Source organism: Trachemys scripta, chromosome 12 (genome assembly GCF_013100865.1).
Source record: "Trachemys scripta elegans isolate TJP31775 chromosome 12, CAS_Tse_1.0, whole genome shotgun sequence".
Lineage (NCBI taxonomy): Eukaryota > Metazoa > Chordata > Testudines > Emydidae > Trachemys > Trachemys scripta.
The window spans coordinates 20,035,195-20,056,429 of NC_048309.1; the positions used below are offsets into that span (position 1 = coordinate 20,035,195).

Genomic DNA, 21,235 nt, shown 5'->3' on the forward strand with positions numbered 1-21,235 from the left:
GACAGCTGCTCTGGTAGCACACTGCTGAAACTCCTCTGGGTCCTTAATAGCCCCACAAGTTAGTGATTATTTCTTGCCAGAGTTCTCCACGTCACTGACGCTGCACAGTGCTAGTTGTTTAGGATTTCTTCAGCTAAACACGGTCTTGGGTCTCTGGATCTTGCGATAAAGGATCTAAGAAATGTTCTAATCTCAGCTCACATCCCGGAGCCGGGAAAACCCACAGACCTAATAAGATTCAGGGCTTGTCTACATGGAGATTTACCCCAGCTTAACTAACAGTGTGACTTTACACTGATATAGTTAAACCAGTGCAAAAGTCTGGGTGAATGCCTTAATTTCGGTTTAAGAACATAAGAACGGCCATACTGGGTCAGACCAATGGTCCATCTAGCCCAGTATCTTGTCTTCCAACAATAGCCAATGCCAGATGCTTCAAAGGGAATGAACAAAACAGGGCAATCATCAAGTGATCCATCCCCTGTCATCCTGTCAATGGCAGCATCTGGCAATCAGAGGCCTGGGGACACCCAGAGCTGGGGTTGCATCCCTGACCATCTTGGCTAATAGTCATCAATGGACCTATCCGCCATGAGCATATCTAATTCTTTTTTGAATCCAGTAATAGTTTTGGCCTTCACAACATCCCCTAGCAATGAGTTCCACAGGTTGACTGTGCCTTGTGAGAAGAAGTACTTCCTTAAACCAGGCTTACTTTGGTTTAGGGAGGCAGTGTGGCCTAGCAGATAAAGCACCAGTGACTCAGAAGACTGGCTTCTATTCCTGACTCTGCCACTGGCCTGCTAGATGACCATGGGCAAGTCACCTTCTTTGTCAAGTGCTTTGAGATGTGCTGCTGGTAGGGATGTGTAAGAGCTGGGTATTATTAGCAGTACCGGTTTAAGCTGAGTAGATAACGGCTCCAGCTAACTGCAATATGCCACTCTTCATTCAAACGAAAGCTTATGCTGAAATAAATTTGTTAGTCTCTAAGGTGCCACAAGTACTCCTGTTCATTCAAAATAAGTGTTGACATGAGCATTTCCCCCGGTTTAACTTAACCAGTGCATGGTTGTGCATAGACAAGGCTTCAGATTTGGCCACGGATGGGACAGCAAGCTGTGGGGGCCAGACACTAGTTCACAGAGGCTTCGAGTTTCCCACAAAGAAAAGCTGACTGTGTCCTTTTGTCCTTTCACTGAACAGTCACCTTAGAAGTTGCAACCAAGGTCACAGCAACTGGCTGCAACACAAACTCCTGGGCAAAGTCCCCAAGGCTCAGTATTGTCTGTCGGCACAGGAGGGGCAACCAGGCACCAGCCTTTACAATTACTGAGCTGATGCAGTGCAAAGCAGCTTGCGGTGGAAACAGGCCTCCCCTCTTCAGGCCAAGGCCAACAAGGTGATTGCAAAGAAGTGATACCAAGCCAGGCTTTATTAAATACAAATGCACAGACAGTGGCATATGGCAACTGCTCAGAGTTACTGCACTGCGCGTGTAGTCCACCGGGTAGCTGGACAGGAAATCTGCCCATGCAGAACAACATGAGGCAAGCAAGATTCCAAACCTTGCCAAAGGCCTCTCACATTTCTGAGCTCTATGACCCCGCCCATCCCTTCAATTTGGGGGAAGCCAGCTCTATGTTTCTGTGATCTCACGTCCATACTGTCACTTGTGCCACTTCCCCCCAGCCTCAGCAAATGCAGCTCAGAAATACTACATAGGGCAGATCGAGGTAAGCAAATGTGCTGGCTTATGAACTGTTTGGAAACAATTAAGGGAAAGGGCGAGAAAAAGGGAAACTCCCCTTAAAGAGTCACTGTCAAGGAGTCTGGCATGAGTGTTATCTCCTCATTGTCTGTAGCAGCTTCTCAGGAGCATCAGCATCACAACATTTCCCCTTCTGCACTACCCTTGGCAAATGTTGCTCCCCGACAGCTCAGTTCTTATACAGCAGAAGCTGACTTAGCAATGGGCTGGTTTTGCTCTCTTAGGGCATGGTTTGAAGGCCACTGAAGTCAACAGAAGGAGCCCAGGATGCTGACACAGGTGTGCTAGCAGCCAGGGTCCAGCTCTGTGCACACCTGAAAGATACAGGTCTTCACTCAAGCCTTTTTATGAACAGGTATCGTGCAGACAGATGCGCTGTGAGCTTCCTGCACACAGATCAGCCAATGCACCTCAGTCTTGACCCTGCATCAGTGCCTGCTCTTCCTGTCCTGTTCCCCTCAACTGCATGGGCAATGCACCTTAGTCCTGACACTGCAGCGCCTCCAGCTATCCCAGTCCTAGGCACCAACACTCAGTTCTTTAACCTCACCCTTAGAGTTCTCTCTGCTTCTCCAGAAGTGGATTTCTCCTGAGCACAGAATAACAGCTGCTCTGAATTGCGCCGGGGTTTTGTGAGGTGGGGGAGACACCCCAGGCTCACTGCACCCATGATCTCAGCAAGGCTCCAGAGGCGAAAGGCAGGAGCAGCTGCCACTCCCAACCACCGCCCAGTTCATGTTTCATTCTGACCCTCCACATCTGGGTGGCCTGGTCCCACAGCAGGCTGTGGCTAGGGTTCTGTCCCCTTCACTCACCACACAGCTTGTCCTGGAATTGTTTGCCGAACTGCTGGATGAGATCGAAAGACTCCACCAGGAAGACGTGCTCCTCCAGAGGGTGGGAGGCCATGGCCCGCAAGGAGTTCATGTCTGCCCGCTGGACGCCCACGGCGTAGATCTCAATGCCAGCACCCCGTGCCTGTGCCGCCACCTCCGTCACGCGGTCCTGGGGCCGCCCGTCCGTCACAATGATGGCCACACGGGGGATCTTCTTGTGCAGCGGGCGTGCTCCCTCCTGGACGGTGAAGGCCAGGTTCATGGCATACTGGATGGCTAGCCCCGTCATGGTGCCCTGGGCCAGTGGCACAATGCTGTTGATGGCCTTCTCCATGTCAGCCCGCTTGAAGAAGGTCTTGAGGGAGAAGATGTTCTGCACCTGGCTGGAGTACTGGATTACCCCCACCCGTGTGGCGTTGGGCCCCACCTCCAGGTTCTGGATGATGTCGATCAGGAACCGCCGCATGGTCTCGAACTCGAAGGGGCGCACGCTGCGCGAGCTGTCGATCACAAACACAATGTCCAGGGGGCCGGTCTTACATTTCACCGCTGGAGGAGGAGAAAGCAAAGAGCTGGTTGGATCTCCCTGCCTTTCTGTGTTTGGGGGAGTGGGAGATAGAGGTGGGGAGAACAGGAATTTTTCCTTTTCCTTCGGGCAACTTTACAGTCCCCCCAACTGGGCCAGGCTGCATAGCAAGAGTCCCAGCAGGTGTGACGAGGGGAGGGGGTGAAAGATCAGGCCTGGTGCAGCCCCTCTTATCTTTGGGTGGGGGTAACAGTTCCATGCAGATAGCAGGCAGGGCCGGCTCCAGGCACCAGCTCACCAAGCATGTGCTTGGGGCGGCGCCTGGAGGGGGGGTGGTGCGGCGGGGCGCTCCGGCCCGAGAGCGGGGCCGCGACTGGGCTCGCAGCCCTCCCCGCGGCTCTCCGGCCGCCTGGGAGAGCAGAGCCGCAGCAGGCTCACCGCCCTTCCCCCGGGGCTCTGGCCGCCAGGGGCTCTCTGCCCTCCCCCAGGCACTCTGGCCGCCAGGGAGAGCGGAGAGCCCCTGCCGGGCTCGCCACCCTCCCCCCAGTGCTCCGGCCGTTCGGGAAGAGCGGAGAGCCGCGGCGGGCTCGCCGCCCTCCCCCCCAGCACTCTGGCCACCGGGAAGAGCGGAGAGCCCCTGCCAGGCTCACCGCCCTCCCCCCAGTGCTCCGGCCGGTCGGGGAGAGCGGAGAGCCGCGGCGGGCTCGCCGCCCTCCCCCCGGCACTCCGGCCGGTCAGGAATTGCGGGCCCGCGACCGGGTTCGGCGCCCTCCCGTGCCGCGCTGTGGGGGGGGGCGGCGGGTGGCTTTTTTGCCTAGGGCGGCAAAAAAGCCAGAGCCGGCCCTGATAGCAGCTCCTCTGAGCTCCATTACCACAGAGCTGGGTGAGAGGGAACCTCGGCAGAGGTTGGAGATGGATGTGCCAGACTGGGAGAAAAAAGAGGGCAAGACATGCCGTCAGTCCCATTATCTGGGACCCTGGGAAGGTTCAAACTTGCCTTTGGCTCACTGAGCCCCCCAGCCCAGGAATGATATAGAGTCCTCGACTGCCTCAATGCCATGGGGGGCCCTGAATGAGCTCAGGGAATGATGGATTCCCAGCAGCGGCTTTCTTGCTGCATCCTGAACAGAATGGACATTCAGGTGTTAACAACAGCCCCCATTGCTCATGACAGCATGGCGGGTGGGCGGGGGCCACAATATTGGCTCATGCTTCAGAGACACCTGAAATCCTTCCGCTCAGTGTTTCACGCTCTCCTGATGGCTGGGGGTCTCCCCAGTGCAGCCCTCTGGGGCAGCCCCTCATTTCTGAAGGAAGTTCTAAGCCAGGGGTAAGCAACCTATGGCACCCATGCCAAAGGCAGCATGCAAGCTGATTTTCAGTGGCACTCACACTGCCTGGGTCCTGGCCACCGGTCCGGGGGGGCTCTGCATTTTAATTTAATTTTAAATGAAGCTTCTTAAACATTTTAAAAACCTTATTTACTTTACATACAACCATAGTTTAGTTATATATTATAGACTTATAGAAAGAGACCTTCTAAAAACGTTAAAATGTATTACTGGCATGCAAAACCTTAAATTAGAGTGAATAAATGAAGACTCGGCACACCACTTCTGAAAGGTTGCCAACGCCTGTTCTAAGCTTTCCTGGCTGAGCTCGCAGGGAAGTTTCTGTCCCTTCATCTGAGGCCCCAAACTCTCCTCCCAGCATTTGCAGCCAACAGTCTGAGGGCTGTGATTTGGGCTAGCGGAGGAATGTAAATAAGACAGGCCCGGCAGAGCCAACACAAGGGCACAGGCCTGGGCAGCCCAGATGGACTGGCACCCATGAGGCACCGGTTGGGGCACATGGGACTTACACGTACAGAAGATGCTCCCAGGCCCTCTCCTAAAACCCAAGCCCTGCCTATTCCAGAGATAGTCAGAAACAGGAAGACCAATCTGCAGCCACTAGGGTCCCTCTGGGTCGCACAGAACTCGCCTCCCCCCCCCCCCCCCCTCAAATTTCAACTCCCTCCCGGCTGAGTCCTCTGGGTCTGCTGCTTTAGGGTGGTGCTGCCAGAACAGTCATGTAGTGAGGATTCCAAGCAAGAGCCCTCCCTCCCTGTCAACTTCAAGTAGAGGTTAACCTCTGTCAGGCTATCAGTTATTAACCCTATTCTGTTCCAAGGAGGCTATAATTTGGCTGCAGACTCTCCTGTCTATCTATCTATCTGCTTGTGCCCAAGCATTTTATAATATTTTGGGGGGAAATCAAACCAGTCCAGTCTTTCCTGACTCCCTGCTATGAGAGGTCATGTTAGGGAGAGGCCCTGAGATCTCTGCACCCGCTCATGGAGTCATGGTATATAAAAGTATATTATGACACTTGTCTATCTGTGCTCTCACAACGGATGAGGCATCACAACCCTCTACAAGGGCACCGCCTTGGAGCAGTTCATGTGTGTGTATAAGATGGCCTTGCCCTTTAGCAGCTGCAGTTCACATACAATAAAAGGCTCCACAAGCAGGCTTCATGGTTCCTTCTAGAGCAAACATTAAATAATAATAGCATTAAATAGTACCACTGTGGGTAATTCTTTTATTCCCCTCTAAATCCAACATTGCCTAGATTTTTATCCTGTTTTGCAGGCATAAAATGAGACAGACTTCTTAAGAAGAAGCCCACAATGGAGGAGCCATGTCAAATGGTCCCAAGTCCCCTTTTGCACCTAATCTGTGCCTGCAAAGAGGAGCAGGGTGTTTTGCACGTACAACGGCGGTGAGTGTGTGTTTGGTTTGCCTATTACACAAGCCTTGGAGAATCTGACCCTAAATATTAAACAAACACATGAAGTCCCCATATCTGCTGCCCAGAATCAACAGTGCAATCTTTAAGTGCCTGGACATCTTAATATGTGCCCATCTGGTCTCTCCATTTGGCGTCTTTGCTACTCCTAAAACTGGAACTAATTTAGCAACCTCGGCCTCCTGAGAGCTCAGGATGGAGTTTTCACACCTCGGGCACATGCTGCAGTGGGCTGGCAAGGAGTTCCGCACTCACCTAGGCCTTGCTCTTGGAGTTTGTTTGTCTCCTTTAACTACTGCTACTCTATTAGGAACTGTGGGGTCAAAGACTGAGGAATCAAAAGAGTTCTTCATGGTTTTTCTCCTAGTGCTCAGCTCATTTGTAGTCAGATTCTGTTGGCTGATGGGTCTGGAAGCAAGAGCTAACGATTTACAGTAACCATAGACAGGGCCGCCTGGGGGAGGGGGAGGGGGGCAAGTGGGGCAATTTGCCCCAGGCCCCACAGGGGCCCCCGAAATTGCTTTACTCCAGGCCCCCTGAATCCTCTGGGCAGCCCTGACCACAGACTCTAGCTAACTGTATGGGGTATCTATTACTCTGACTTACACACTTGCACATCAGCCAGGGCTTTAGCTCCTCGCTTGTAATTTGCACAGCTTTGGCCAGCTGCTCACCTGCAGGCTTTGGTCTGGCTTCTAAAGTCGTTAAGATGAGCAGGAGGAGAGGAACAGCAAGTAGCAGCTTCATCATTCAGCTCCAAGAGCACGCAGCCTCTGGAGGTTAGAAGGTTCACTGCAAGGAGAAGACAGGAAATCACAATGCTATTCTGGGATGTTTAGAAGGCAAACATGAACATATCTGGGAACCAGAAAGTCAGCAATAGTCACTGTCCTGGTCCAGGGTGAATGATCCAAAATACCAACCCACAGGGGTCTAAATGGATGCACCAGCATTTCAAAAAGATCTCTGAATGGCAATTATGGGAGAATTCAAGCCAGTGACAGGAGTAGGGAAGGGAGAGCCAGCCAAAGACCAACAACAAAAGTTAAGGATGAGATTTCCAAAGACTAGGTGATTCAGACACCCAATTCCAGTTCATTTTAAACGGGAACTGGGTGCCCAAATCCCTTGGTCAGCTTTGAATACTTCAGCCTAGAGCACCAGTAGTTGCAAACCAGCACCCTAAATTCCTCTTGATACATGAGTGAGTTTTCCCTTTTGTGGTTTAGCAACATCATTGTAGTTAAATTTCATTACAGTTGGTGATGACGCATCAAACAGAAAGAGCTCAGTTTGATTTGCAAACAGTGGGCTGAGCTGGCAGTCAAACAAGCCTTATTGTATAAACTGGGCAGATCTGATTTATAGCCAAACACTCTCATACCCGGTTGCACCACAGCCCTCTTTAGCACACAGAGGAGCAGGATGCCTGTATCAGGGAAAGTGAGACAGTAGTTATCTAGTCACCTTCTCTTGCCGTAGATCACCAGACTGGACTGAGGGACACTGGCTAGGTACTGAGCACTCATGAATGAAATGCCAGACCAGCCAGGACAGGGCCCCACGTGCTAGGTGCTGTACAAACAGAGTAAATCACACTCCCTGCCTTGAAGAGCAATGGCCATCAGTTTGTGCCTACAATCCTTCCCCACAGAATCTAGCGACCTGTCTGCAGAGAGATGTTACCTTATTGAACCTCCAGTGTTTTGCAGCTGTTTCTTCCCGAGATAATTCCTTGGTTGCATCCTCTGTGCTCCAATATTTATTTTATTTGTCTGATGTAGATAGCTGCGTGTTTGGGCTCTTAGAGGGAAAGACATTTAGTTTGTTTTTTCAAAACCTCAGGATGTCACGTCCACCCCCACTTCTCCCCTCCCTGGTTATGAGTTCTTCACTGTATTTGCCTGTCTCCCTTTGGGGATCCTTATTTATTTGTTTGCTTTTATTAATGCACCAACCAATGATTAGGCACCAATCATGGTGCAGTATGAGTAAAATAAATTAATACTACTAATGGCCACCGCCAAACAATAGTGCTTTATGCTGGGTGAAAGCTAAATAGGCAGCAATTATATAGATACCCTCAGAATAACTTGATTCTCCCCCTCCCCCTTTATGGATTTGCACAGTGAAACTCAAACTCTGCTCTAGCCCTGAATCTTTAAATGCACAATGGAGCTCTTTGTGCTGAGGTCTCTGCGGGCAGGACATTCCATCCAAGAGGAGGCGAGGAGACCCCACATTCCCAAACACACAGGCCAATATGGGAGAGCAGCTCATAGCCCAGACATGTCCACAGGAGTGCTGCAAATGGCCATTAAAATTCAAATTGCAGCACAACCCAAAGCAAGGAATGCAGCCAGAGCAAAGCAACGGGAGGGAGGGTGAAAGGTACCACAGCAAAGGGTCTGGACCGTGCCAGGTCTGGTGCGGTTTGTTTGCATGTTATCTGATTCGGAGCCAGGGGAAGGAAATAACAGGCACGTCTCCGGAAATATCACCTTAAGGAGATAAAATAGAGGTTTTAAGGCACCATCTCTTTGGAATACAAACAAATTGATTGTGTAAGTCACTTCAGCCCCTGAAGTTGAACCAGCAGTCTCTCTGTCTTTTGCTCAGATTTGGGATAAATCCTTATTATGCAATTGCTTTAGAGAGAGGAAGGTCGGTCAGAATAAGTTTTAAAGATCATTTAGACCTGTAATTCGTTGCCAGCGGAGGCAGATATGTCACTGGCATTGCTTGGAGTTACAGCCAGGACACCAGAGGATCACACTCCAAGACTGGTGTCATCTGGAATCACAGAATGTTAAGCTACAACATGGTATTGAACTAAGGCACTTCAGAAATTACAGGTTTCCAAAGACATGGACCATGCCAAAGGTGGTGTTGGTCTAGGTCAATCTGTAAATCAGGCGATGAAGCCATTATCTGGAAGATGATCTCCCTGCCTTATGATTAAAGGAAAACTTCATTACGGTGAGGGTGAGATTCTATTCTCTTCATCAAGAAAACAAAAATCACTACAAAAATATTTAGGGCCTAGATTTTCAGGAATGCCGGCATACTTTCAAGTATGCAAAATAGGTGCGTATTTGCATGCCGTAATTTCTGCAGACATTTACCTGGATCATAATTGCAGTTGCAATAACTGGCCATGCAAATATTCTTAGAGTCAACCTGTGAAGAGTAGGACTGAGAGAGCTGTCTTTCCCTTTAGAGCCCTCATGGTTCCTATACCAGTCCATACCTCCAGGACAAAAACCAACCACAAACTTCCTGCAGCTAAGAAGATTCTTCCTACTTATGTTACTTCATAATTCTTGCAAAGAGTCCTGTGGCACCTTATAGACTAACAGACATATTGGAGCATGAGCTTTCGTGGGTGAATACCCGCTCCTTCGGATGCACTTCTTCGTGGGTATTCACCCACGAAAGCTCATGCTCCAATACGTCTGTTAGTCTATAAGGTGCCACAGGACTCTTTGCTGCTTTTACAGATCCAGACTAACACAGCTACCCCTCTGATACTTCATAATTCTTGTTTATGAGGACACATTTTTACTGTTTTATATCTTCCTCTGAATCATTTGGCTCTGGCCTCTGTTGGAAACAGGGTATCAGAATAGATGGTACATTGATTTCATTCTGTAGGGCAGTTCCTATTCTCCTACACCTTGGAAATCAGTCTCTTCAAATTGTTGTGGGGCAAGTTAGATTTATGGCCCCAAGCTGGAAAATATCATTAATAAGCTATCTCCCTGTGAGAGAGGCAGCACCATTTACGGAGTCAAGATTATAAAAAAGCAATTTTTTCAGTAAGTCATTTTAAGAATAATCATCAATAAATATTTATTTAGCGCTCTAAGGTTGCAGTCATAACTAATCACTTGAGTGTTCATTTAACCACCAACTGGCAATATACAATCCCTGAATCAATCTCTTGTAAGGAAGCAGGCCCAGTTGGTAGGTTTAAAGCTGTATCCTTAACACTGTCTCCAATTCTGGTGTCCACACTTCAGAAAGAATGTTGAAAAACCGGAAAGGACTGAAAGTCAGAAAAAAGCGACAAGAATGATTTGAGATCTGGAAAATATACTGTGAAGTGAGAGACTTAAAAGGCTCAATCTGTTTAGTTTAACCAAGAAACTGTTGAGTTGACTTGATCACGGTCTGTAAGCACCTACACAGGAAAGAGTGTTCTGATAGTAGCAGGCACTTTAATCTATCGAAAAGGGCACAATGAGATCCAATGGTTGGAAGCTAAAGCTAGACAAATTCAGACTAGAAACAAGGCACAAGTTTTTAGCAGTGAGCATAATTAAGCACTCGAACAACGTACCTAGGGATGTAGTGGATTCTCCATCACTTGAAGTCTCTAAATCAAGATTAGATACCTTTCTAAAAGAGATGCTATAGATCAACCAGAAGTTATGGGCTTGGTGGAGGAATTACTTGGTGAGGTTCTCTGGCTTGTGTTATGCAAGACATGAGATTAGAAGATCATAATGATCCCTCCTGCCCTTAAAATCTAGGATGTGATGAATCTTTCTGAACAATGCAAGTTTGCTTGCAGCTTGGAATGCATATTCCTGAAATGTGCAGTATGAAGGTATTAAATTATCACATCACACTAGTCACCCGCCTTCCTTGACACAGGCTGACACAATTTAGTGGCACTTGCTCTGATGCAGCTAAACATCTGCAAGTGAAATAGTCTGCAGGAAACACTTGCTCCCCAACAAAATCTGTTTCATTTCACCCCTTTTTAACAGATTTGTTTTCCAGAGGTATTTTTCTGGGAAAAAGCAGTTGCTAACCACAAAATATTTCTAGGCAGCTGTGCCATGCATAACATTTCTGTAGGTTTCTAGAGTCCACGCCTTACTCCAGTGGCAGGCTGGCATGGAGCCTAGGTTTGTCGGTGTCCGGGTAACTTCAAAGCCAGCACAGACAGAAGAATGAACTGTAAGGGAGAGAAACTAATAAAAAACAGTTGGGGATTTTTTTATATCCTCTTAATTCTTTAATAATTCTTAAAGTTCCACTGGGCTGGAGGAGGTTAATGTCTGCCTGGGGTGGGTCTGTGTAACAATAATGCATGCCGCATCCCAGTCATGACATCAGGCATTACTGCATACTGGCCCTGTAGCACAGCTTATATGCCTGATGCCATGGTTAGGATAGCAGCATCAGCTCAGAGATGGCACATCTGTCCCAGCTGTTGACATGCCATGCCATGCACCCATGACAGCCCACAGAATGACCCCGGTCATTTCTTCATTCCTCCTTCCCATGGGAGAGGTGGGATTTGCCCACTGGGCTGTGCCTGTTTGACTCTCTCTCCCTTCTCTGTTTTGCCCCGTCTCCCTCTGCCACCACTGCTGTTTGTCTGGCAGAGGCGGGAGACGTGTGGGAAACACACAGCTGGGAAACAGGTGCTGAAAGGAAGAGCAAATAGTGGGCAGGACTGAAAAATTAGGAAATAATCAGGAGACCTTGGCGATAACGACTCAGTTATAAAGTGAAAGAGATACAGGCAGGGTGTGATTGTTCAAGGTAAAGGCTGCTGGGAGCTGTTCCAGCACCACAGGTTGATAGGGACCTCGGCTCAGGCTAAGGAGACAAAAAGGTTTCCAAAACAAGAGGGGTGCCAAGATAGAAGTTCTTTGACTTTCAGAGCGGCACAAGGACATAAATAATCAGCTGCTTTGCACTGGGCAGAAGGATGCCTCAACCTGGTGGTTGATACGTGAGCAAAAGGGGGCAACACAGGAAAAGTACGCAACAGAAGTGTAGATGGTGACTCCAGACTCCTCTCAACTCACAGAGCGATCACAGGCTAGGAGGCCTCCCCCACTTCACGATGGATCCCCCAGGGCAAACAGGTATGTCAACTCAGCTGCTGCTTCCACACACGCTGGCACATCCGAGCACAGTGCCAGCTCTCTTGCATTGCTCTCTGCTCAGATTGCCTCCATCTGTCTGTCTGGATTATCTGCCAAATCCTGACTCTCAGGAAAAACAGCAGCTTCAGATTTCAGTGTGGCCTCCTTGGCAATTTGTTTCCTAGCTACAGGTTAATAGAAACGTTTGGAATATTCCACTTCTGACCCATAATCACAGGTCAGGGATCTGAAAGCCCTGGGGATGCAGATCAGCTCTGTATTCCAGTTGCTATCATAGGCTGGGAGGGTTTTGCCTATTGGACTCTATGTGAGAGTGAGTGGGTGGATGAGAGAGGGGATGGAAGTCGCAGGGGGCTGAAGCACTTTCGCAGACTGAGAAAAATCTCTGACCCCGGTGTCTTAGGCAGAGAAATGGATTCTGGATTAGACCCCGGGAATCACAGCCATTTCACTTGGACTTGCCATGGTGTTCCTGTGACTCACACAGCTTGTCTGCATTTTTGGGATTTCTGCTGCTTTACTCAACAACCCCAGGAGCAAACAAGTCTCAGACTCAGAACGGCGTGTTCCACCTGCTAAAATGGCAATAGCAAAGATGACCAGATTGAGATCAAGGGCCAGAGGAGAGTGGGGCATATCCCCAAGGGTCTGTGATTGGGTGCCAGTCAGTCTTAAAGTACACATGAGAAAGACTTTTTGGAAAGTTGGTGGAGGACAAGGAAGGACAATGGCCAGAAAGTTTCATGAGCTGCTCCAGTACCACCTGGTATGTACACAGGGGACAAGAATAATAATTAGAGCTGGTTGGAAAAATTCCAACTAAACATCGTTTTGTCAGAATTTGCCCATTTGGAGAAACTGAAACGTGCCACAGACACCGTCTGATTTTGCCGAAGTTCTGATGGAACCCAGGCAGGGTTCCAATGGAGGCCTGGCTGCCAGGCAGGTTTTGAAGGCAGGTTTTGCTGGGGAGTCCAAGCTTCTAAGGTCTGCAGCTCTGGGGCAGCCAGCTCTGTGGACTGTCACAGGGCTGGGGAGGGTCTCCTGTGGTCCATAGCAATCCACCAAGTGGACTGCCCCAGAGCCGGGATTCCATCCCCTTGCTGAAGAATTTTGAAGTATTTGGTTTTCGTTCCTAATCAGAACAAAACCAACTTGTGGCCTATCTAAATGCTCCGTGCGAGGGAACTGCCTGTCTGCACCCAGCTCTAGTAGATATAATACTGTGGTCTTTTACAAAGCATTGTATCCACAGATCTGAAAGCAGGGTGGGTCGGTATTCATTCCCCCCATTGCACAGAGAGGGAAGCTACACCACAGAGGTGATTTGCCAAGGTCACACAGCAGGTCCGTGGCAAAGCCTGGACGCCAGGTCTCCCGGTTCCCTCTAGTTGAGGCGTCATTAGATCAGTCAGGCTGCAGAGCCGGGGTGTGCAAACTACTCAGCTGATTTTTGACTCATGCCAGGGTGGGCTTTGTATCCATACTCCTCCCTGGTTGGCTACATTATGCCCACACTTAGCAACACTAACAGCACACTGAGCATGGAAGCTGGCGTAGGGACCAACCAAAACAAGTCACAAGCATCTTCATTCTTCAGTGGCTTTCAGGTGTGCTCACGGCACAAAGAAAAGGGAAAACCGAACAGTCACACAGTACCCTTCCCACAGGGAAAACCCTGTACTCCCTGGGTGCAGACACCTGGCCTTCCTCAAGCAGATTCTCCTTCTGCTTTGCAAGAAGCTGTTCTTACCTCTCCCAGCATTCCCTGCCTCTCCCCCTCATCCCCCAAGTTTGATGGAGCCATTTCTCCCCAGCCCTGCTTCATCATTTCCCCTGAGCCCTTGCATGAGTGTGAGCAAAGGGTTAACCCCTTTCTTAGTGGAAATTAGTGCTCTGCCCCCTGAAACACGCACTATTATTCAGCTATTTCCTTCCCACTCTGGCCTAATAACCCTATACACAAATACGTGCCATGTGCGAAACTAAAAGGGGGCAGCTCCTCCATTCCTGAGGATCCTGGGAGGAGGCAGGCAAGAGGCAATTTAAGCTGCTGGCTGAGGGGTGAACATTCTCATGACAAGAGATCGGTTACGCATTGGGCAGAGCTGCTGGGCAGGAGGAGCACAGCACCATTGTACTGTGCCTTTGGCAATGCTAACTCCCCACGAATGCGCTGGGACTGTAGACTCCCCGGGGCAGTGACTTCTTTTTGTTCTGTGTTTGTACAGCACCTGGCGTAATGGGACCCTGGTCTGTGACTGAGGCCCCAAGATGCTACCATAATACAATAATAATGGGCCAGTCCTGGTTTAATGGAGGGGTGACGCTTTTCTATGTTGCATTAAATTCCTGTTCTTTTCACTAGTGGGGAAACAAAATCCCAGTTCTTTCTAATGTTTTGGGACTCATTTTTATCCTCCAAGACCCAAATTCTACACACACACGCATCTTATGTGTAACAGTAACTCACAGCTTTGCAGGACTCCTTTTCAGTAGCATGGTAAAAGAGGCTGGGGTTTAATGTTGCCTTCCCCATCAGCTGTGCTTAGTTCACACAGCTGGAGACTTACGTAAACCAAGAGAAAGAAAAAAACAGAATAGTAGCTACAGCAGGTGTCTGCTCCTCTCTGTTGTGCTATGGGTGTCTGAGAGCAAAGATGAGATCAGCAAATGGTTCTCATTAGGTCGGTGATTATTCTTCCATATCCTCTGGCTGGACACCCCATCCCAAACCAGGCAAGTCTCTGCAAAGGACTCTTTCTAGTAAGAAGTGCTGCCAGGCATTCCAGGTATATCTATAGAGACTGCACTTGCCCTGTGGCCAGACATTCCAGGTACTTCCTGACATTATACTGGCATCTAAAGAGGATGACCAGCAACCAAAGGGTTGGACGCTTCCTGTTTGTACATACAAACGCGCCTGCCCTGCAGTGCAACATTCGCATCTTCTCCTGGTACCTTCAGACAAGGAAGAAACTGAACACTAGAGCTGGCTGGAAAAGGGAATTTCTGTCCTGCAGGAAATTCCAACATTTCAAAGCTGTTTTCATTCCGAATTAGGAACAAAATGGCAAAATTCTGAACTTAGCACAGAACTGAAATTCTGAAACATATCAGTCTGGAAACATCCACATGTTTCATTTCAATCATGTTAAATCATTTCATTCTGATGATGTCAAAATAGTGTAATATAATATTAAATATAATGTTAAATGTAATATAGCATATTAACATTCATATAATCTGCTTCTGTTTTGCTAGGTTATTAATTTCATTTTTCGGGTTTATTTTTAGCAATTTTTGCTTTTTATGTAGGTATCCAAAAATTGGGAGTTTCAAGGCTCTCTTTGTATATACTGTAATGAATAATGTATATACCATACATTACTCAGTATGGTACTATATAACGTCATGCATAATCTCTTTGCAATGCTCCCTAGAGCACTTTAATGTAGTACTGTTTCAAACAACGCACTTGGGAACCTTTAGTGCACACCAGCAGGAGCTATATGGACCAATTTATGTGCAACACCTTAGTGCACTTTAGAAACCACACTCCTGTAGCCTGCATTACTGCTCCATCTAACTAGAACAGGTTTGTCTACTCAAGCTGTGAAGCATACTCCCAGCTGTAGGGTAGATGTGCCCACAGAGGCACATAATGGAAACACTCAGCAGATGTCTCTACAATTCCACAAAGCAGGATTTAGATCCCTGCTGAGAAGCAGTTGACTTGAACCTCAGACGAATTTGAAATCAGCCCTGGTTTGACTCTGATCTGCATGTGTGAACCAGCTGTACTTTGTGCTAATTCGGCTTGTGTTCACAAAGTTCTCATCAGAGCTGCATTCAAACTTTTCTGCTGCATCAAAAAAAGAGAAAGAAGCTTAGACATTAAGATATAAGGTGCCTTACAATATGATAGATAGATTCTACAAATTTATTCTGCGTGGGGAAGAAAGCCCAACATACTCCACTAATGGATTTAGACAGCTCATCAAGCACACCAAAATCCCACCACTGAAGAGGGGAAAGATAGTCCTATGGTAGTCCAGTGATAGTCCAGTAGTAGCCTGAATCTTGGAAGACCAGCCTTCAATTCCCTGCTCTGTCACAGACTTCCCATGTGAGCTTGGGCAAGTCACTTAGCAGCTCTATGCCTCAGTTTACCATCTGTAAATTGTAGTAATAGCACTTCTCCATCTTGCAAGAGGTATTACGAGGATAAAAGCATTCACGATAATAAGATGCTTAAATTTATTATGGAAAGAGTGGTCCATATAAGTATCTACTTATAGGGGCATTTTAGCAATTTTCTCCCATCACACACACACACCTCTGCTTGACAGAAGAGGCTCACCAGACCCCAGGGAAATAGAAACCCAAGAAGAGGAGCATTATTTTTGCCTGCTCCTACAATATTGCATTTAGAGATGGAATACAATATTTTGTCATTTTACTGTGAGCTTATTACAGTTAAAACTGAAATAAGATGCTCTACAATTTTATCCTGACCAAAAAAAAACCCGAACATGCAGCCTGTGTAGCATATTTTATGTACATTTCTATACCATTCCCTGTTTTAACCAGGCTATTTTTAGAACCTTATCTTGCCAAGACTGGAAAGGGAAAAGAACCCTTCTAACCGCTAAAAATGTTACATGACACTGAAAGCTATGTCTGTGTTGCAAATATCTACAGAGGGCCAATTCTTCCAGCGCCAGCAGCAGGTAACAAAGAAGTGTGAATGCTGGATTTCAGTGACTGACCTCTGAATGAAATCCTTATGCCAGCTCTGATTAAAATCTGGGCGAGTTCACATTAAGTGGATTGAACCCAGATGTTCCAGCTGCTACCATATGGCCAGAGGTGGAGATAAAGTTATTACATTAGATAATTATTTTACTGTCAACAAGTCAAATGGGCAGCTCAGCCCTGTACCACTCCCAGGTGATGCTTGTGTTTGACTTTCGGTATAAAGAGGTTAGTCAGTTTCTCTGGAAACAGCAGATTTCCAACAAGTTTCTCTAAAAACACAACTGAATTATTTTCACAAACATTTTTTCCCTCTTCATTACTCAGACTAGCATCTGGCCATCATTCACTCACACATGCACGACATTGCACCTCATCCTTCATACGTTTCAGCCCTGTTCATTCAAACATTTGTAAATTTCATTTTATGCTTTTTACGGGTTTTAACAAGGGAGAGGCATTGTTCAGAAATCTAACAAAGGGGTCCCTCTTGGAAACTTTTAAACCATTTAAGCAAAGATTTCCCTTGAAAACCTCCAATTCCTGCTGGAAACCTCCAGGGAAATACTGTATTAGAAGCAATCACAGCACTAGGCCCGTCTAGGACCACAAACTGCCTGCAAGTGCAGACTCGTTAGCGCCAACAAAAGCATCTTTAAAGGCAACTCCCAAGCTCCAGCCTGTCTAATCTCATTACGTGTTTTTTAATTCTTCCTTTTCGTGGAGTTTATGAAAGTGTTTGAATAACATTTCCAGCTGAATGCAGTAATGGCCTGTCTGCTTAGACACAAAGTGTCGTTTTACCAAAATTACCAAAATCTTCTGCATGCCTTCCAGATGCAGAAGATCCATTCACTTCATGGAGCCAAGCTCTGAGAGAAGAATATCACCGTTGAGAGTTACCAGGTAGATCTGAGAGCAGGATTTTGCTCTGGGTTTTTGCACAGATCAAAGGCAAATCTAATGACATCCCAGAATGGACCGTTCGGACCCGCTTCTGAAACTCAATTTGTAACGGTAGTTCTGAACTACATGTTCAGTGCCTATTATTAATTCTTCTTATTATTACAAAATCTGTTCATTATCAAAGGCTCCTCTATAAGGGAAGGAGAAGCTTCTGCAGGGATAGGGTGACCAGATGTCCCGATTTTATAGGGACAGTCCTGATTTTGGGGTCTTTTTCTTATATAAGTTCCTATTACCCCCCATCCCCTGTTCCGATTTTTCACATTTGCTGTCTGGTCACCCTATGCAGGGAACTTTAGTGTAACAACTTCAGTCCACATGCAACTGGGGCTCAAATGAGGCAGAAGTCCCACTGACTTTCTTACTGCGTGAATAGGCCCTGCATTCTCAATATTAAACTGATACATTTCCTGGCAGCTGTGGCCCAAGTAAACCTGTATTAGTCTCAGGAGCTCGTCCCCCATGTCACTTTATATATGTGGTAGGCTCCTTTCAAATTACAGTGTTCCTTTGCATGCTAGCCTCCTAATGAATCCCCAGTGATTTCTGCACCATCACAAATGCTGCCCTTGCTCCATGCTGCACAATGGGAAAAAGCAAATAACTTCATGTTCTACATCTGCTTAATTTGGTTTAGTTCAGATGATTGCATATTAGCACAGATTCTACGAATGTATAACAGTCTAATTTTCCAAACGAATTAGCTGCATAATTGCTCTTGTGAAATGTACACATAACTGAATACCTAGTTCTCCTGCGTAATTATCATGATTGCATGCTTATGCAAATATATATAATTACCATCTGCCTTTGCAATTATCCACTTTGCATGTATGAGTGCAGTAACAGTGCAAACAAATTAAGAGCACAATTATGTGCATATCTTGTTAGACAATCCAGACATTCTAATGCTTGGTATGCTACATCACGGCATGTATATGAGTTTCTATACCTCATTGTCAAATCAGATTCTGGATAGTATCTGCAGGAACTTTCCTAATACAGGCAGATGGTGAACATGCCGTGTAAAATCAGTCACCCACACAATTGGGAACAGCTTACTGGAGCATAATCTCCAATGTGAATATAAAGAGAGCTGAAAAGTGTTCCAGGGACAGAGTGGGTCCCCCACATTATTCCTAAATTGCAACATACAGATTTTTGAGCATGCTCAGTTATTCCCAGTACCACATCCCCAGCGCAGAGCACTCCACATAGGAAGGAAAGAGTGGGGGGGCCTGGATTGCTGCAGTTTAGATCTGAACCTGGGTGGAGAGCATAGGGTGGGCAGGCAGAGAAGAAAGTTGATTCTTGGCATGCCAGGGTCTCAGGGGGAAGAGGCAAAAGCTGTGCAGGGCATGTCCCTTCCTTCCTTCCTTCTCTCTGGTTTTCCTTCACACAGTATTCCCACTGACCAGGTACTTCATTCTTCGGATCTTTGCATCCTTTCTTTCTTCTCACTCAGGCAGTTTTTAATGCAGGAGAGATGCTGGGACTCCGCTCCTTCTGAGCTCTGGGGCCCAGGACTTGGCTTCTGGGAGACTCACCTCTCACCTCTTCTCAGTGATGCCTCCAGACCTGGCCCTTGGGAGCTCCTGCTCCCTTTGACCATGGTGTTAGATCTCAGATCCCATGAGCTCCTTCTACCTCTGAACACCTGGGAGCACCAGCTTCCTATGAGCCTCTCCTTGAGCTTGGCTCCCGTGGACTCCTGCACGCTCCAAGTGGCATGCCAGGTCTCAGCCCCTGTGAGCTCCCACTGCGTCTAAGCACCATGCCCAGTCTCAGCTGTCTGCGAGCACCATTCCATGTCTTGGCTCCTGAGAGCTTCTGCTCCGCCAAGCACCACTCAGCTCCCCTGAGAATTATTTGGACTAACTCTTTATAAACTTCCCAGCTTTCCTGGGTGTCAGACTGAGCAGAGAGGTTGCAACGGCTGGGGTCTCTGATCAAGCAGACAGCAGCTCCTACATTTTGCAGGTACGTGGGGGAGTGGAGAGGGCTGAGCTAAAAGGGAATTTTCTTCCTAAGACATACATCTCTATCACCTCCCCCATACCATTCCCCTGACACCATGCACAAGTGCCCACTATGCTGCTGGTGCTATACAAACAACTCATCATCACACCATCCTCTCTGTGTCCGGCCTGTTTCTTAGCCCAGTCCATAACATCCAACACCTACCAACAAGACAAAGACATGGACAGTTCATGTACCCTGACAAGCAGTTAGCTGGGAAGTGGGGTAGTAGGGAACATGCTGGATGGGGAACCCTTGTGGTAGTGCTTACGAGTCCCAGACATGGAACAGGACCCCTTTTGTGCTAGGTGCTGTACAAACACAGAACAAAAATACAGTTGCTGCCCAAAGAACTTACAGTCTAGTTGTTTCCTTCTGGCTGGAGAAGGAGGCAGAGCCACTTGGAGTGGGCAGCTCCTAGCGGGCAAGAAGGGTTTTGCACTGGAAGGGGCCAAAGGCGTGGGGATCTTTGGGCACAGGGAGCCCCTAGTAGGATTGCTCCCCTCTGACTGGCAAGGGGCATTGGGGTGGGGAGTTCCTAGAGGGTTCAGGATCATTCAGGGGACACTGCATTGGAGAGACGCAGGGGGTTGGGCATCATTTCCCTGTCTGGTGGGAGGCAGTGGGGTGTGGAGCCCCCAGGGGGTTCGCTCCTCTCTGGCTGGCGGAGGGCACTGGGATAGGGAGCCCCCAAGGGGATTCGCTCCCCTCTGGCTGGCGGAGGGCACTGGGGTGGGGAGCCCTGAGGGACCGGGGATCGCCCCCCACTCTCCGCTGGGGCACAGAGCGCACGACATGGGAGTGACCCACCGCCCCGCGGGGATGGGGTTCGCGGGTCCGGCGAGGGGCAGCCTCGCGCCCGTGCGCCCACCGCTGCGCATTGCCCTGCAGGTGCCCTGCTGCCCCCGGAGCCCCTCACTCACCTCGGCCGGCTGGAGAGCGCGGAGGGGCGGCTGCGGAGCCGAGCGGAAGGCGGGCGGCGGACACCCCCGTGCTGCTGGTACAGGTGGGTGCTGCGCCCGGGGACCCCGCTCCAGCCGCTGGCCTGTCCTGGACTGAGAGGGGCTGGGGCAGCGGCAGCCCCATTTAACCCGGCATCGCGGGCGCGGGGCCCGGGGGAAGGAGCCGACCCCTCCCCCTTTGACACTGCAGCGAGCGGGGCTGCTGCGGGGAGAGGGGGCAGGCGGCGCCGCGCCCCACCCACCCCCAGGGGCCGGCGCAGGGCAGGGGGCCAGCCGGGCAGGTCACACCCACACGGGCATCGGGCTCCTGGAGCAGGGTCTCATCAGCGGCTTTCCAGCGTGGCCGGGCGCTGTCTGACAGAGACAGAGCGTGATGCGAAATAGATGCCCAGATCCACCCACGCACCTGCCAGCTCGCAGAGTTGCGGGTGAAGCCAGAGTCCACATGAACGTGACAGCGAAAGGCTGGGAGCGGGAAAGTGAGCGTCAGAGGCTGGAGAGAAGAGGTGCCCATCGAGCACTCATTAAAAACACTCTCACCTCTGCTGCCTAAACAAACTGGGGTTTGTTTCCCCTTGTCTCGTACAAAATGCTACAGAGTGCAGCGTCTAACTCTGCCACACGCCGGGCTTTGGAGCTAACACTCATAGAATACACACACAGACACACAGCACGTGCAGGTCTAAACATAGAGACAC

The 21,235-nt window shown here is 48.8% G+C and overlaps 1 protein-coding gene across 1 annotated transcript in view; it reads right to left on the minus strand.

Moving 5' to 3' along the window:
* The window catches only part of MATN4 (matrilin 4), a 29,982-nt gene extending 9,092 nt beyond the window's left edge, over positions 1-20,890 (minus strand). Inside the window, exons 1-3 of the mRNA XM_034787834.1 lie at positions 20,499-20,890; positions 6,598-6,715; positions 2,587-3,156 (exon numbers count right to left, since the gene is read on the minus strand). Coding sequence (XP_034643725.1) covers positions 2,587-3,156; positions 6,598-6,673 — 646 coding nt within the window. The 5' untranslated portion in view covers positions 6,674-6,715; positions 20,499-20,890. The remainder of the gene's footprint in view (positions 1-2,586; positions 3,157-6,597; positions 6,716-20,498) is intronic.
* Positions 20,891-21,235: the final 345 nt, after the last annotated feature.